Consider the following 17,887-nt stretch of genomic DNA (forward strand, 5'->3'; position numbering starts at 1 on the left):
GAGCAGGGAGTGCGAGTGCTTCTGGATAATGTTCCCCAGCCAGCGGCCCCACTGCTGCGAGACTCCGGGACTGTCAGTTCCTTCCAGGGGCAACCGAGGCACAAGGTTCATTGTGTGCCTTGAGTGAAAATGTCCCTCCCAGAGGTCAACACTTCCATCTGTGACAAATCAAACTGACCTTTAGGCCCCAGCAACACAACAAGTCATGTACACTTCCACACCATACGCACTCACTGGGGCCAACTTTGTGCCAGGCACGAGGGACAGACAAGACCCAGGCTTGGACTTTGGAGAAATGGCAGAAACATGAATCAAGATAATACAGCATGTGGTTGCTATGGAGATGGGGCGCTCAACAGATGACAGGAGACATTATTGTTCTGTGCACACTTCACGTGTGAATTCACTTCATCTTCATAATTCATACTATGAGGTGACATATCAGAATACACTCTGCTGTAAGGAACAGAAATCTAACTGGACTTCAGCAAGGAAGGGATTTAATTGTCTCATACAAGTTAAGAAGTCTGGGGAGCCAGTCCAGGGCTGGAATGGCAGCTAAACTTGTCTTCCAGCTCTGCCATCCTTACCATGGGGCTTTTGTGCCCACAGCACCTGTAGGCATGTCTTCATTCAGGAGGAGGGAACTAAGGGCCGAAATGCCATACAAGTCCAGTTTTCCCAGAAGCTCTTCAGCCAGAACCGGATCCCTTAACTGCAAGGGAATCCAGGACGATGAATTATTTTTAGCCGGGCACATAAGCCTCAACAGAAGTTGGGCTCCATGAGCAGGAGCCAAAGTGCACACCTGGGCCATCTTCCTCTCCTGGGGCTCACTGGCCCATCACTGCTCAAGTCTGGGGGTGTGTGTAATGGCGGGAGAGGCAGGGCCCCTCTGTCCTGAGACATGCCCCTATCCTTGGTCTTCACTGTGTTCCAAACCTAGTCACTTCTTGGAAAATTCAGACTGCGCCAACAGGCCGCTTTCTGGGCCTGGTTTCTGCACCATGTGGGGCTGCCTAGTGCCTTTAGCAAAGGAGATAGGATCAGGTTCTCTATGAACCAGCTGGAAATCGGCTCCCCTTGGCCTGGTCACCCATCTTTGGGATGATACCAAACAGCCCAGGTCCTGAGCAAACCAAGTTAGCACCCATCCAGCAAGCACAGGCGACCGTCTCCCCAAGAGAGCTGCTCCAGGCCTTCATATGACTTGCTCAGACACACACACACACACTTCACTCACTGTCTTGTCTTCCAGAGTGACTGGGGGCAGCCCCAACCCCCGGCCACTGAGGGATATAGTGGGTACAGAGAAGGCTACTGTGAGGAAGAGCTTTGGGAACTCCAGCTGGAGATGGAGTTGCTCAGAGACAAGTCTGGGGGCCTCAGGCAGCCCCAGTCACGTAGGCCTTGCCACAGAGGAGGACAGAGGCAACAGTGTGGGTCAAAGGAGACCCCAGCTGTTGCTTCAGTGCCGGGCCCTCACAGCACCAGGCAGAATCTAGGCAAAAAGGCTCAGTCTCCAAAGTCAAGTGGGGTGGAGGGATGGGGGCAATGAGGAGCCTGGGCTGGCTTCCAGCGAGGTGGCCAGGCTGCCAGTGGGGAAGGCTTAGTCGTCTGTCTCCTGTTTGATGTTCTTGATGGGAACAGGCAGCTCTGGACTTGGGGCCTTGTCCGGCGTGGCCACGTCAAGATGCTCTTCCTTTACACGCACAGCAATGACTAAAGGGGGAGGTGGGGAGGGCCGGGGAACAGAGTGAGTGTGTGTGTAACTCTGCGGAGGGCAGGGGACCCAGCATCTGGGGAAGGGATCTGGCTTCTTACAGATGGGGGCCCTCAGGATGTGGCAGGGAGAGCACCTTCCCCCTCCATGGGGGCAGGCAGCAGAGAAGGCCCAGGGCCCTGTCACACCCCAGCCAGGCAGGCTGTGCCAGAGCCACTGGCACCTGCCTCTCTGCTGCCCACTCTGCCAAGCACACGAGGTGGGGGCAGAGAAGTAGAGGGCAGGCTGGAGATGCTCGGCTCCATTCAGAGTTGGGGGTGGATGTTTGGGAAGCTCTCCAGGCCCGGTGGTCCGAGAAGGACTGCTTGGTGCCCAGAAAATTCCCTTTAAACTTTACTCTTTTGTGCCAGGTAGGGAAGGAGAGGGGCCGTCTCTGAGCACTGCCTTGACCCCACCCAGGAGGCTCTTACTTTCATCGGAAACGGGCTCTGACGAGGTCTTCTCTGCGGCCGGCAGGTCGTTCTCCAGCAGGGGCTTCTTGGACCCCTGTCTGAGGGGCCGGGTCTTGGTTGGTGGTATTCTTTTCCCTTTGAATAAAAAAGGAATTAAACCAGCATAGGGTTGTATCCACGTGAGGTTCAAAGGCTGGGTCTCATCCAGCAGAAGCGAAGGTGCCGACCTGCAGGAACAGGAGGCCTGAACTCTGACATCGCCCCTCAGGGCTGCCTTGAGGCTCAGAGAGGTTCTCTCCAATAGGGGATTAATGCCACCCCCTGCCCATGCCCCCAACCCCCCACCCCACCCCCATGGTTGTTAAGCTTCTCTTTTCCAATCCTTACTTTCTTCACCTGTGAAATGCAACTTTCCCAGCCCTACGTTTTGAACGGCACAGGGGCCTCCCACTTAATCAACTCCATATCCTCACAGCATCTTAATGCTGCACAGGGACCATATCCATTTCCTCTTTGTCCCACTTTGTCCTCTTCTCTGGGTGGTGCCATGTCGTGGAGACCACCTCACAGCCACCAGCCTGCAGCTCTGGAGGACGGCATTGCCCCCTCTACTCCCTGCCCCCTCCAACCTGCTGCCTGAGCTGAGCCCACGCTAGGCTCAGGACCTACTGAGAGGGAGGCCCCGCCTAGGGAGAGACACCAAAGCTCGGTGGCTGCTCTTGCTCCCACCCCTCAGGGGGTCACGAAGGAAGAACGACAGCCTTGGCGAGCAGCTTCCACTTCCTCCCAGGCTTGTTACTTGCAAACACAGCAGTTGCACACTGCCGAGGAAGCCATGCCGATTTCTGACTGTGGGGCAGTGGGGCTGGATCCCTGCTTCTCTCTCTCAATTACAATCTCCTGTCGCTTTTCCTTGGCATCCTGACCACTGCCAGAGACTAAAGACTCCCTATTTATGCTCGGGGACAGGCCCGTGGGGCCAAAGGGCGAGGGCGAGGAGATGGAGGGACCATGAAGAGCGCCACCTAAGCGGCAACTCCCCCCTCCGCTCCCAGGACACAGGCCCAGCCGATCCCAGGTCCCACACCAGCCCAGGGCTGCTTAAAGCATCACGTACTTTTCTTCCCAAACTGTTTCTTTTTCTTCTTCGTGGCCTCTTTGGCCTTCAGAGGTGTGGTCGGCTCTGCTGTTGAAAGACAAGGGCAGGAGGTGAGAAGAGGGTTGGGAGAGGACATGGGGTACAGGCACATCCCAAGACCCCTGCCTACCCCTCACTAGCCTCCCTTACTCACAGGACACCCCAAGAAGGAGAGCCAAAGTTGGGCAATGAGAACCGGGGCAGGGGGCGCTGAGGGGAGGGACTGGAGAACAGCTGTCCCTTCTGCCCACCCTCGCCACCAGGGCTGCTCGGAGGGACCTGGGTAGTTTACCTGGGTGCACAAGGGCACGAGCATATGACAGGGTGGGGAGGTCAAGGAAGGAGCTCTGCAGGCCAGAGGGAGACAGAGAAGTCAGGAGCGGGGGGAGGGGAGACGAGGGCCCCCCTACTCAGAGGTGGCCCAGGAGACTTCTCGATCTCATGCCAAAGAATGAGGTGGGCATAGGGCAGGGGAGTGGGTGGCAGGAAGGAAAAAGAAGAGGAAAGTCAAGAGCCCTTGAGGGCTGCAAGAGCCCAGACCTGCAGCCACGGGCGGCTGGAGCTGGTAGCCTGTGAGCTCACACCAGCCGACGGGGTAGATGTCCGGGGACTCACAGTCCACCCACTGGTCATACTCGCTGTCCCAGCCATCGAAGTGGATGCTAAGGAGCCGATGCACCACCCGCTTCACTGTGGCCACGCAGATGAGCCGGGGTTCCATCAGGTCCACAGCCTCCAGCTTCATGCCCACCTTGAAGCCGTGGTTGGGGCAGTCCTGGGGAGGGGGAAGAAGGCAGTGACCAAGCCAGCCAGCTCCCTGCCCCAGCGGGGCAGAATCGGGGGGAGGGTGCAGGGCTGAGTGCCCACAGGGGAAGGTTCCTCTGACCAATGACGCCACTGCACTTTGTTCCCACGCTCCAGCCCCTCTGGGAAAGGGACTGGCTAAACCGCTCAGCACAGTGCCCACGTCAGAGTTGCGGCTTCTCCCCCAAAGTGGCTGATCTCAGCAGTAGAGACTCAAGAAAAGAGAAGGGGCTGAACTGCCACCACTGACCGTGGGCAGGGCCAGTCCTGAGGCCGTCCCAACCCCATGCATCCTCAGTCTCCTCACCATGTTAAAGAGTCTCGATGGAGCTGCTTTGGACTTGGTCTTCTCCAAGTAGGTCTCCCAGTTGAAAGTGTGTGGCTCGTACCCTAGAGGAACAGAATGCACAGATGTGGAGGGAGAGGAGGGGGATGGGAGGGAATCCAGGAAAGGAGCACACTGCCAAAGGGGTGCCTGCAGCTTGGTCAGGACCCAGCCTGGAAACTCCCCAGAAGGCTTCTTCCCTTCTCCCCATGCTCTAGGACCACTGTCCTGTTGTACAGGTTGTTCACTGCCCAAAAGGACAAGTGGGAGCTCTGCTCACCAAGTCACACACCAGCTAGTGGTGGCCTTGGGTGGCTCTGTCACCTCTCCTCTCCAGTCTGAGACTCCACGCTCCAGGGGTCTGGTTTGGCCAGGAATCTGGGCCTGTGGCCTCACCCTGCCCCTTCCGACTGCAAGGCCAGTCTTACCTTTTGGGAGTGTGAGCTCAATGTCATTTTTCTGGCAGAAGGTGGCTGGAAAGATGGCGTGGGAGGAGGCATGGTAACAGAACCAGTCGGAGCCATCTGTGGAGGGGCCCCCATCCACACAGATCATCAGGTAGCCGTCCAGGAGAACCTAAGGGGTGGTGGGGTGGGGGCAGAGCAGACGGAGAAGACGGTGTCGTGAACTGCACCCCCATCCCAGGGTAAGGTGTCTATGGTGGGGATGCGAGGCAGATGTATCCAACCGGAGCTAGAGCTCAGCCTTCCCTGAGCTTGTGCTTCAGAGCACTCAGCACTCCTGTGACCCAGACCTGTGAGGTGATTTACCATCCTCACTAGACAGCCAACGCCATGCCAGCAGGGACTACATCTGTCTTTTTGCCACTGTGTCCTCAGTGGTGAGCACAAAGGCCCAGGCTGGAGATTTGCTGAATGGACAAGTCAGCATGTCCCCCAGGAGGGCCAAAGGGTGGGCATTTGCTCCTCGGGCTGCAGCAAAGTCAGCCCGGCTGTGGCTCTCGGCTAGACCAGCACTCAAAAGATGGCAAGTGGCAGTGGGAAGCCCCCAGTGAGGTGACAGGGCGGGGCCTACACCTGACCAGGCTCAGGCCAGGTGTTCAAAAAACACCTGTCCAACTCGTCTCGGAGCCTGACATAAAAGCAGATTCTGAGCAAGGAGCAGATAAGTCCGCTACTCACAAAAATCAGGTACCCCGGGAGCAGCCTGTGCTGGGCAGGTGGGATGGACATGGAGTGCAGAGCTCTGTGCCATCTCCGGCCCCTCAGAAAGCCACACTGGAGGCAGCAGGGCCAGCCCCACGCTCACCTTGCAGATGGTTGCCACGCAGATGTTGCCCAGATTCAGGGGGTCAATGGCCTCCAGTTTCATCCCCTCCTCAAACCAACCACCTTCCGTGTAGACAGCTCGAACCTTAAAGGAAGGGGGCAGTTGGGGCATCTCTGGGTTGGCCCAGGTGAAGCCGGGGGGATGGGGGGGAAGCAGGCCTCATCTGCCATAGGCCTGGGAAGGAAATGGGGAAGGAAAGGGACATCCCGGGAAGAGCCAGGGGCCTCAGGCCTGGAATGGACCTATGGTCAAGGGGAAAAGTGCCCAGGGGCGTGCCTCACCTTCTTGAACAGGTAAGGAACAGCATCACAGTAGATTTTCCGGAAGGTGGGATGGTGGGCCATGTCACTGCGCCTCTCTTTTGGGGAGATGGCAGAAGGAGTGAGGGAGAGAAGGGAAATGAAGGCTGCTAACAGGGCCATGTTCACGCCTCCCCCAGAAATGTGGGGGCTGCCTTGCTCTAACCTGTACCACAGCACCCCCAGCCCCCACCTAGACTAGAAGACAGAAAACATCAGGAGCTCTCTGTAAGGACTTTTCAGCCCTTGAGACCCCGACTCTTCCCACATGACAAGGGAGAGGATGGGGCCTGTAGCCTCTGGGTTCAAACTGATTTTACCACTTATAAGCTGAGTGACCTTGGTCAAGTCTCTCGACCTCTCTGGACCTCAGTATTGCCATCTGCAGGGTAGAGATGACCACCTCTACCACAGAGCATTGTTGTGGGGTGTAGAGAAGGTGCTCTCACCCAGGCCTTGGGGCAACAAAGCCTGGGGTCACGCTGGATTGGGGCTTTGCTAACCTGATAGCTTGATGCCGTGGCCGACACGCCGTGACCAACCCACTGGGTGGATCAGGGGGCTCCACATATGGCACCAGAAGTCATCATCACTGTCACCATCTTCGTACAGGAGCCGTAGGCGACCCCCAATTACCGTGTCCACTACGGCCATGCGGGTCCGTGACACCTGAGACTTGTCGACCACCTCCAGCCGCATGCCTTGCCGGAAGGGGTACTTCATGCTCTCCACCATCTGCAATGACATCAGAACACAGGCCTGCTGTGGTCATGAGGACCCTCCACCCACCTTCCTGCTCTGTCTCTGGAAAGTAACCAGAGGACAGGGAAGGTGGGGTGGAACCACCCCAATCACTAAGTCAGGAAGTGGGCAGGTGAGCCCTCCCATCCTGGTCCCCAATTCTCTAGGATGATACTGAGGGACAGTGCACAGCTTATAACGTGTGCGCCAAAATGCCAGTCAGTCAATATGATGGGAACTACAAACCCATTTCAGACTAAGGAAACAGGTGCCCTGGAGAGGTCAGGTGACTTGCCCAGAGGCACACAGACGCATTAGTGCCAGAGCTGAGACTGGAACTTGGTCCTGGTGTCCAGCCTTGTGCTCTTTCAGGGATCTGCACTCTGATCCCACAGGTACCCCACACTCCGCTCTACCTCCTGACCCCCTGCTGGGGTCACATACAAGCCTTGTGTCCAGAGAACTGAGTTCCCTTGTGCCCGCATAAGTCTAATTCTAGCTCTGACCCTGCTGGGCTGAGGCTATGAACCTAGCACCTCAGTAGCAATGCCTGCCCCCTCTGACCCAGCAAGGGACAGGGACCAAGAGGACCACAGACTGCTCAAGAGAACCCCGATGGCAGGGCATGGGTGAGGGGGTGGGAGATTCCTTTTGTTTGCTGTGACTTTGGTGCCATCTTGCCTGGGGCAGGGGAATGGGTGCGGTCAGCTCTGTAGGGCCTTCCAGCCCCAGGGCACTGCTAGCTCAGTGGGAACCAGCCCCAGCCTGGGCGTGGTGGGGAGTGAGCAGCGCCATTTCAAATCCCACCAGAGGAGGAGAGCCTCAGAGGTCACAAAGCAGCCACCAGGAAAAGCTGCCAGAGTCCTGCACCACAGACCCTCCAGCCCTCAGCTCAAGGGCTGGAGCACACCTGACACCGACTGCCTGACGGGCCCATTCAGGAGAGTGAGGCGCCTCCCGGACCTGGCCCCTCCTTGACACCCTCCTTTCCTGTGGGCCCACCCAGCACAGCCCCGACCCAACACCACTTCACTGCCCTGTTTTGTTCACAGTCATGTGTGGGAACGGGAGCCCTGTAAGGGCAAGGCACTGTGGGCAATACAGGAGAAAATGCTTACAGTTTTGCTGGAAAGATAATATGAAAAGATAATTAACATTCAGGGACATAAACAGCAAATGAGTAGTACCCAGCGAGTTCAAATAAGGGAAAAATCAATTCTACTTTAAGGAAAAAAAGCCAGAGAATGCTTCCTTGAGGTGCTGGAACCATTCCTTGCTGAAGGCCATTTCCCCCGCATCAGGCCCCTTAGGTGACATGGCCCCCACTCCCACTCCAGCCTTGTTTTCCACTGCGGGCTTCCACACCACCCCCACCCTACCCATCACGGCAGAATCAAATGCCATTTTCTCCACAAAGCCTTCCTTAATACCCGCTCCTCCTGAGGCCACAAGGCCAGTTCAGTTTCGTGTCATGGCAGTGCCTGCCCTGCACCCCTCCACTCACTGCTGGGACACTTACCCAGGGCAACCTGGGAACCACACCCATGAGCATCTGGGTCAGGAGACCTCAGGTGTGGCCTAGGCCCTGTGTGAGCGAGCCCCACACTGGAGGTCTGGTATATAGAGTGGGAGAGACTAAGTCTTCACTTGTACCCTGTGATCCCTTTGAATTTTTACCATGTGCATGATTTTCAAGTTCAACAACTAAATGATTTTTTTAAAGTGAAATTAAATGCCACACAAGGGCCGGCCCCGTGGCTTAGCGGTTAAGTGCGCGCGCTCCGCTACTGGCGGCCCGGGTTCGGATCCGGGCGCGCACTGACGTACTGCTTCTCCGGCCATGCTGAGGCCACGTCCCACATACAGCAACTAGAGGGATGTGCAACTACAACGTACAACTATCTACTGGGGCTTTGGGGGAAAAAAAATAAATAAATAAAAATTATTAAAAAAATAAATAAATGCCACACAGATGATTCTGAGGTACATCCCTGGTTCAGAACCAAGGCTATTTTATAATTATTCAGGTGCATGACTTCATTTCCTCTGCCAGACTGGAGAGTCCTGGATGGCAGGGTCTGTATTTCCTACAGTGCCTTGTTTACAACAAGTACTTAATAAAATCTGTTGAACGGACGCTCCTGAAAAATGCTATGAGCAAAGGTAAGGGTCTGGAAGAGCAAATGGCTGGATCAAAGAGTCTGGGTGGGGAGGATGAGCCACTAAACCGTCAAGCAGGGGAGTCTTAGGAAAAATACTCCAGTGAGCAGCATGAAGGACAGATAAAAGGGGAGATAGGCAGGAAGGAGGTCAGTTAGGAGACCCAAAGGGCTCACTGCCAGACCTTGATATGGAAATCCACGGGAAGCGTCCTGGAGCCTACCAACCGTTTCATGAGGTAGCCCTTCCAGTCGGTGAACTTGGCATGGATGGCTGTGGAGAGACAAGCTGATTACACAGACAGACAACACTCCCACCGACAGGGGGTGCCAGAGATCAGCAGAGGGGACAGAACAATTTTTTTCTGCCTCATCAGGCCAGCAATCAACCTCATCTTATAAAATCAGGCTGCACAACTTGGATCTGCCACAGGGCCTGAGTCAGGGGAGAACAGGAAGCAAGGTGGCAAGGGGGTTCTGTTCTGCTCTAACCTAAGACAGAGAACTCCCCCTTCTACCAAAGGCCCGCAGGAACCAGGACAGAGAATGTTCTCATTAACTCACTCCGAGGGGGCACCAGGATCTTGCTGTTGATGGCACACCAGCCAATGGGGTGGACATCCACAGTTCCCAGGTTGCACCAGAAGTCATGGCTAGCGTCATTTTCAAAGCCTTCGTACCGGAGCAGCACCCGGTACCCTGAAAGAAGGGAAAGGGCACCAGTGAGGGAGGGTGGGATGGGGAAAGGTATATTCTTAGGTCTTCTCTCTTCTGCAGCCTACAGCGGACTCTCCGCTGCCTATTCCAAGAACTCCTTCCAGGAGCTGAGTCCCTGTTGTCCACAACAGTCAGAGCCCAAACAAACCCATGCCACTTACTTGGAAAGCAGTACGGCATAGTGGTGAGAATTTTCTATAGCCTGATCATCCTTGGAATCAACTTAAAAAATGGGAGTTTCCAAACTTGCCAAGCTGAGGTCCCCTCCAAGGTAGGGAAGGTAGGAGAATCCCAGGAAGAGAGGCAGAAACTGGGTGGGTTTTTTGTTTGTTTTGTGAAGCCAATTTCTTCCTATAACACTGCCCACCCATCTGGAGATACCACTCTCCAGACACTGACCCTACGTGGCCAGAGGAACACCCACCTGCTGCCTGGATGACAGAAGCGATCCAGTATACCCGGCTGGGGAGCACAGCGTCACTGTTGAGCACCTCCACCTTCATCCCCTTCATCACGTCCTCCCACTGGTCATACAGAGGGACCTGTGTGGGGATGAGGCATTCAAGGAGGGACAGTGAGCTGCCTGGACAGGCAGGAAAGAGTGGCTGGCCTCACGAGTCATTGCGTCCTTCTCTGCACCTCAACTTTTCACATCACTCATGGTGTGCGGAAAGCCAGGCACTGGGACCAGGGATAAAGAGATGACCAAGACGTGTCTGCTGTCCTTAAAGAACTGAGTCAGGAAATAGAGGGGTGGTGGGCAGAGATCCAGAGTCAGACAGCCCCGAGTGCTAATCTTTACAGGACCAGCTCCTAGCTGTACTGTCTTGGGCACATCACGCCTGTACCAGCCTAACACTTCCTCGTGCTCACCACGTGCCGGGCACTGTGCTCAGCACAAGTATCACCTCTCAATCATCACTCGAGCCTGGGCAGTAATGATCATGACCCCCTCATCTCTCAGCTATTACCATGCTGGCTCTCTCAGAGCTGTCTACCTACACATTATTTCTGGCACATTCTTTCTCCACCTCTCCAGCTGGTCTTCTCCTGTGAAATGCCCCGTCAGCAGTGGACCATTGTTGGTTGCCTCCCCAATAGCTAATCCTCACTTTGCTGCCAACAGCACCTCGATCCTCCTTTGGGGAAATTGACCATTTTTTCATTCTCAGCCTTGGCTTAAGCCAATTGGGGTATCCCATTCTATCTCCCTGGCCACAGAGACTAGGTCCATCACAGAACCTAGAAATGGTTATGCTACACAGGGGTGGGCTTTTTACAGAGCATAGTGGATGAGATATGTTAAATGCAAGTATGATGTACCTGCCCTGCAATGAAAATGCCAGGACTGCTAGAGAATGCACGGCAAAAGAGCCTTCCCTACCAGGTGCACCTTCATTAGTAATTCAGAGGGGAGGAGTAAGAGAGTCAAGCTGCTTCATTGTTGAGGACGCTCCTCAGAGTTCAGTAGCAGTTCAGAAAGGAGAGGCTAGGATGTGGGTTTACTCTGGTGAGAGGACTCCACGAGTGAGGAGGCCTCCTCCTGAATTTCTTGAGGTTTAGGAAATCAGCTTGAAAGACAAAACAAGAGTGCTGCTCTCGGCTTCTCTCCTGGCCTGCAGACTAGCACAGGCTATGGATGCCGCATGTTAAGTTCTTCCACTCCAAGCCCAACCCTCCAGGGCCTCACCCTCCTGGTGTTTCTCAATGATAGGGGGTCAGGGAGGACCAGGGGGCCCAGGGCAGTTCAAAAGCACCAAGCTTTCAATGGGAAAACAGTAAAAACAGGGAAGAAAGGAGAAAAGGATTTCAGAGTTGGCTCTTAGACATCAACCAGCACAAAGTTCCATTAGATAAATAAGCAAAGTGGGGACCTCAGAGGGGAAGCACAGTGCTAGAAGCCTTCAATGAGGATTTGTGGGAGGACTTTCCGAAAAGAAGTGGGCAGAAAGGTAAACCGGAGCAAGAGGCAAAGCTGGGCTCTGACCACCCAGACCTCACCACTGTTCTCTCCCCAGTGCCAATGTCCAGCCTGGAACGACGCTCACGATGCAGGTGGGTGAGACGGGTGGCGAGCACCGGGGTTCCCTGCTCTCCCTCCCCTCATCTCCAGGGCACTCACGTGTTTAAAACAGCTGACAGGAGCAGCCTTGTAACTGTGATCCTTCAGGAACTTTCCCCAGTCAAAACCCAAGACCAGTGCTGCAGAGCAGAAAGAGGAAGAGTTGAGAGAGTTGAGGCTGGGAGCTCAAGCAGCAGCCACTCTAGGAACCTGGCCCTTGCAGAGCGTGTAGAAGCAGCTCCCTTTCCCACCCCAGCAGCACCTCGATCCCAAGTCCATGGGGGGCCACCCTCTCCTGAGCAGCCCTGTACCCACTCCCATACCTGCCCTATCAGTGGCCATCAGGATGGGGGAGGACCTTATCCAAAGGCTGCCAACTCTCAGAGCATAGGAGACACTTACAGGGAAATGTCTGACCTTTCTTTCCCCAAAGGAAGGAAATTCAAAGACCCTTGGGTTTACATTCCTCAGACCTCCCCCAACCTCTCATTGGCCACAGCCAATCTAAATGGGTGGGAGGTGCACACACCCAGGCCCCTCCAACCCTCATGCCTGTGGAGTCCCACTTGTTAAAAACTCAGACCATCTAGAGCGGAGTTGCTCCATGCCTACATTTAATTTGCTTAGAAATTGCTACACACACTCAGAGAGAAAGGTTCCTTTCCTTATCCCACCACCCCTCTTCAAACCAGATCTGGGTCTCCAGTGCCCCAGGAAAACAAAAGCCATAGAGCTAAAAGCAATGCAAAACAAAAGCAGCCAATTCTCTGCTTGTCAATCATTAGGAGTAGGGCAATGTAAGAGCAATTGAAGGGATTTTTCTGAGGTAATTTCCACAATACCTACCAGGTGAGGAAGATGCAATCCTCCATGAGCCTGGGTTAGGTCACTTTCTAGCTGGCCATCTTTTTCCATTCCTGGCTCCTAGGGAGGCCACCCCAGTCCTGGCACCCCCCGCCCCCAGCACTTCCTGAGCACCAGTCCTCTGCTGTCTTACCATCTTGCCCTGTTGGCGTCCCATCTGCTAGCTGTCCTGTCCCCTGGGAATGGAGGAAGGCTCCAATTTTGGCAGACCAGGCAGCCTTGTGCAGGACCTTGGCTTTCTTGGTAGGTGGTTTCCCCTGGAGGGAGGAGGAGAGGATGGGTATAGCCTAACGGCTAAGAACATGGATCTGGATTTGGACTGCCTAGGTTTATCCAGGCACTGGTTCAGTTAACTTCCTTGGGGCTTCAGTTTCTTCATTTGTAAATCACGATGATAATAATAACAATGCTTAGCTCAGAAGGGCGTTAAAGGTTGAGAGTGACTACTGAGCCCTGCACTCACTTAAGTGGTCAGCTCTTGTTCAACTCTGGAGGGGTGGGGAGGTGAGGCAGGGAGGGACACCTGTTCTATCTTTTAAGCCTTCACTTCCTCCAGCCATCTCCTTCCTCTGGTGCTCCTACAGATTTATGGCAGACAATGGGCTTCAGAGGGTCTGTGAGCTGAAGCAGGAGACAATATTTTGTACACACATGAATGTTCTGGAGAGGGTCCATGGCTTTCATCAGGTACTCAAAGGGGTCATCCCCCAAAATGAAAGGCCACTGATCTGGTCTGTAATTTATAACTTAAGCACTGATCAGAAAGGCCCAGAGAATTTATTAAAGAGATCAGTAAAGTAGAAACGTGGGTTTAAATCCCACAAAGACCTCAGTTCCAATCCTGGCTCTTCAATTTTATTTGTGTACCTTTGTAAGTTACTAAAAGTTTTTGAGCCTTTAAAATAGGAATCTTTAAAAATTCATCTTTTAGGGATCAGTGGTTGGACTGAGAGTGCCAAGTCCTTAGCAAGTACCCCCAAACTGTAGCTATTAACAATATTACTATTAGCTCACTGAGGAGAGGGATTTTTCTGTGCCTTGACTAAAATCCGCAAAATGAGGGAAAAAATGGTAATTGTCTCACAGAGGTGAGAGATAATGTATGAAGCACTAAGCAGGAGACCTGGCATGCTGAAACTTCAATTGTTAAAAAAAGAGACAACAGGACCAAAATGGAGTCACTTGTGCTCAACCCCATGTCTGCAAACCAGGACTGAATACCAAGAGCAGTTGCCAGTTCTCCCAGGAATGCAATCTTAAGTAAACCTGGAACTTCCTGGTCAGCACTAGTGAGGTAATCCGCCTGCTAGATCCCTTCCGTTCCCCAAAGAAAGATGAGGTGATCTGCTCTTTCCTTGTCCCTGCCCCCTTCTGCCTATAAAAGTCTCCCATTTTGTTCAGCTCTTTGGGGCTCCTTTCTATCTGCTAGATGGGATGCTGTATGATTCATGAATCATCGAATAAAGCCAATTAGATCTTCAAATTTACTCAGTTGAATTTTGTTTTTAACACAATAAATGTCAGAGCAGTGGGTCTTCAGCTTTGCTGTACATTACAATGACCTGGGGAGCTCTTTAAAGCCCCTATGTCCAGGCCACACTCCATCCCAATTAAATCAGAATCTTTGGGAGTAAGACCCAAGCAGCAACATTTAAAAACCTTTCCAGGTGATCCCAACGTGCAGTCAAGTTTGAGAACCAGTGTTGGGGACTGTGGCCATAGTTACCATGAAAGGACACGAGGCCAGGCACCTGAGATTAGGTTCCAGTCCCGGTTCTGTCGCTGTCTTCCTACCGAGCCACCCTAGGTAAGTCGTTCTTCCTCTCTGGACCTCAGCAATTAATGTGTGGTTTAGACAACACATCTCTAAGAATATTCCATTTCTAAAAATTCTATGAATGTCAATAATTAACTAGAGATTGGTAAGACATTCTAGGTGGCTGCCTATGACATGGAGTCAGAGACGATGCATCAACGTCCTAAACCCACCATAGCTGGTGAACCTTGTGCCTGTTTCCCATCCTACTGTCAGAGCATTTATAAAAGTATGGTGGGGGGCTGGCCCAGTGGTGCAAGCGGTTAAGTGCGTGCACTCCACTGCGGCGGCCCGGCGGGATTCGCCGGTTCGGATCCTGGGTGCTCACCGACGCACTGCTTGGCAAACCATGCTGTGGCGGCGTCCCATATAAAGTGGAGGAAGACAGGCACAGATGTTAGCCCAGGGCCAGTCTTCCTCACCAAAAAGAAGAGGAGGATTGGCAGATGTTAGCACAGGGCTGATCTCCTCACACACACAAAAAAAGTATGGTGGGAAGACCAAGGGCATCAGACTCCCTCAAAGTTCTTGTTTAAAACTTACTGAACACATCAGACTCTGAGGGGTGAGGGTGGGGAATGGAGGGTAGCCCCAGGAATCTGCAATTTAACAAGCTCCATAAATGGATTCCCCTGCCCTGTATGGTTTGAGAACATAATACCATGAAATTTACAACCTCAGACAGCCATAAGCAAGGTCCTTCCCTAGCCCTCCTGGCCCCTTGCCATCAGTCAATTGTTGTTGCTATCTCAGCACCCAGGGCCCTGGGAAGGGTCTTCCAAATGACTGCCTCTCACCTGTAATCTAGCCAAGATACTGGCTTTCTTGGAGTTGGAGGAGTAGCTCCTGGAACAGGAGACACTGCAGAATCTCTTGGTCTTGGAGAAGAAGGCTTCCCTTGTACCCACGATACCACACATCTCACAGACAGCTGGGAAGAGAACTTAGCACATGACTCACCTGATGCGGTTACCCCAAATCAAACAAAACGATGGGCCCTTCAAAAGCTGGGGCACTGCATTAACCAGGTTAAGTCCCAGTCCCCCTAAGGCTGGCAGAACTGGAAGAGAAGGAAGTTCTGGGGTGTCCATCTGAACCTATTTCACCCAAGATAAGCTGCTTGGCATCCCTTGGCTACATGTGTCAACAGTGGCGCTAAGGAAAATCCATGAGGATGACAGAGGAAACAGGTGAGGAAAGTTTGTGAAGAGAAAACTGAGAAGGAAAAAAGTGCTCACATCACTTAACTTCTGTGGGTCCATTTTCTTCTCTTCTATAAAGAGACTGAACTAAATAAATGTTTCAACCTTGACATCGTATTAGAATCACTGGAGGAGCTTTTAAAAATGCCCAAGCCTGAGATTCTAATTAGCTGGTCTGTGGTGGGACCCAGGCATTTCTAGTTTGTTAGAAGCTCCCCAAGTGATTCTTTTTTTTGTGTGTGTGTGTGTGTGTGTGTGTGTGTGAGGCAGATCAGCCCTGAGCTAACATCCATGCCAATTCTCCTCTTTTTGCTGAGGAAGACGGGCCCTGAGCTAACATCTATCGCCAATCCTCCTCTTTTTTTTTTTTTTTTCCTTTTTTTCTCCCCAAAGCCCCAGTACATAGTTGTATGTCATAGTTGCACATCCTTCTAGTTGCTGTATGTGGGACGCCGCCTCAGCATGGCCCAACAAGCGGTGCGTCGGTGCGCGCCCAGGATCCGAACCCGGGGCCGCCAGTAGCAGAGCGCGCACACTTAACGGCTAAGCCACGGGGCCCGCCCCCTCCCCCCAGGTGATTCTAATGCACAGCCAGGATAGAGAACCCCTGCAGTAGATGGTCTCTAATGGTTCCTTCTAGTTCTAAAGTTCTAAGATTCTAAAAGAATGGTTGAAGAAGATAGAGGGGAGAAAGATAAAAGAAAGGAGAGAGGAAGGGAAGACATGACAAATAGAAAGGAAATAAGATTCAACTGGCAAAGAGTATTCTTTTCTGAAAAGTTTAGGTACCAAGCAACAGGAGTGTTATCACAAACCGTCTAGCCGGCCTCTTTTCACAGGCAGTCCACACGCTGGAGGCACTGACAGTGGGGTCCAGCAGCTGTCCAAGATCACATCTCTGAAGCCAAGTGGCTTCCAGATGATCCATGGGGATTCTTATCTGCTCACCTCCACCCTACTCCTCTTACTTGGAGGTCACTTTATTCTATATTTCCCTCCCCCTCACTCCCACCCCGCAAGCTATTTCTTGTCCCTACCCAGAGAGTAACCAGAACAAATGTTCTACCTTCTCAACCTCCAGGCTTAGAAATCCACTAGCTATTCACACAAATGTACAAGCAGCACCATGTTAATGACTGGCATGTAATGTGTGCTGAATAAATACTAGTTGTATGAACGAAATCCGACTACTGCAGAAGAAATGATCCTTGGGGCTACTTGGGATGCTCTGTCTCTCTCACAGGTCCTTAGACATCAGATCAAACAGCCCTTTACACCTGGAGGGCTCTGCCCACATGGCTCTATCCCCCTCTTCCTCCATAGCCTCCTGAAACCTCCCCATCTTCAGGGGACACTCTGAAGGCACCTGGCTCAGAACCACTGCCATCCAAGGAGCGGGGAGTCCCAGGGCTGAGCAAATGCAGCGGGGAAGTGGGCAGCTCCCCTGCTTCCCGATCCTCATTTTCTGCTTCACTTGACTCCTCTAGGTAGGAGCTGCTCTCACTGCCCGCACTGCTGTTATAACTCCGGAAACTGTCATAGCCACCAAAGAGCTCCAAGTCGTCATCTTCCTCTTCTTCCTCCATTGGTTCTGAAGACGGAGTCTCCTGGTTGAAGGATGGCACAAAACAGGCAGAAGGAATCATGGTTGGTTTAGTGTATGGGGAGGGAGGTGGCAAATCTACCAGCTCCCGTTCCAGTTCTTGGTGAAGTCAACACTCTTGGGCAAAGTGGCAGGCAGAATCAAATACCCCTTTTGCAAACACCAGGATCATTACTCTTGTTTATACATTTCTCAACAGGCAACAGCGACCGCCTCTGGCCCGGGTCAAGCCTAACTACCTCCGTCTATCCATCATTCCACACTCCGCCCTCCAGCCTTCACTAAAAGGCCTAAAGGGTCCACGAGCGAGGCTCTCGGGGTTCCCCTTCTCAGTCACGATAAGTCCTTCCCCCCTCACCTCGACTCCCCGGGGCTTCTCCATGAGACCCAAAACAGCGTCTTCAACCGTCACCAGGCGCAGGAAGCCATATTGGCCTCGCCGCTCTCGCGAGCGCACTCATTGGCCGTCTCCCAGAGCCGCGGACCAATCACGCTTCAGGAAAGAGGGAAAGCTGGTTCCGCGCTCGCTCGCGCCCCTCCTCCCCGGGGGCGGGAAAGCCGCGGACGCTTGTGGGACTTGTAGTTCCCGGGTGCGTGCGCGTGGAGCGGGGCGTTGCTACAGCGACGTGAAAATCCCGAGCTCGGGCCTTCCAGCGGCTGTTGCGGACTGTTTTCCTACCTCTACGTCAGCG

General features: G+C 53.3%; 1 protein-coding gene across 2 annotated transcripts; it reads right to left on the reverse strand.

The window, feature by feature from the left end:
- Positions 1 to 483: 483 nt before the first annotated feature.
- L3MBTL2 (L3MBTL histone methyl-lysine binding protein 2) lies at positions 484 to 17,658 on the reverse strand. Of its 2 annotated transcripts, none has more exons than XM_004437899.3 (17): positions 17,554 to 17,658; positions 16,959 to 17,199; positions 15,188 to 15,321; positions 12,708 to 12,831; positions 11,771 to 11,850; positions 10,073 to 10,190; positions 9,496 to 9,630; positions 9,117 to 9,205; positions 6,535 to 6,766; positions 6,014 to 6,090; positions 5,712 to 5,816; positions 4,871 to 5,018; positions 4,425 to 4,507; positions 3,854 to 4,088; positions 3,293 to 3,358; positions 2,194 to 2,310; positions 484 to 1,722 (listed from the first exon to the last, which is right to left on the reverse strand). In XM_004437899.3, the coding sequence occupies exons 1-17, from the start codon at positions 17,575 to 17,577 to the stop codon at positions 1,610 to 1,612; spliced, it is 2,121 nt and encodes a 706-aa protein (XP_004437956.1). In that variant the 5' UTR covers positions 17,578 to 17,658; the 3' UTR covers positions 484 to 1,609. The 2 variants fall into 2 exon arrangements, with proteins under 2 accessions (XP_004437956.1, XP_087304990.1); XM_087448864.1 differs by having other exon boundaries at positions 3,293 to 3,361.
- Positions 17,659 to 17,887: the final 229 nt, after the last annotated feature.

The sequence above is a fragment of the Ceratotherium simum genome, chromosome 25 (genome assembly GCF_057802395.1).
Source record: "Ceratotherium simum simum isolate JZ-2026a chromosome 25, ASM5780239v1, whole genome shotgun sequence".
Classification (NCBI taxonomy): domain Eukaryota; kingdom Metazoa; phylum Chordata; class Mammalia; order Perissodactyla; family Rhinocerotidae; genus Ceratotherium; species Ceratotherium simum.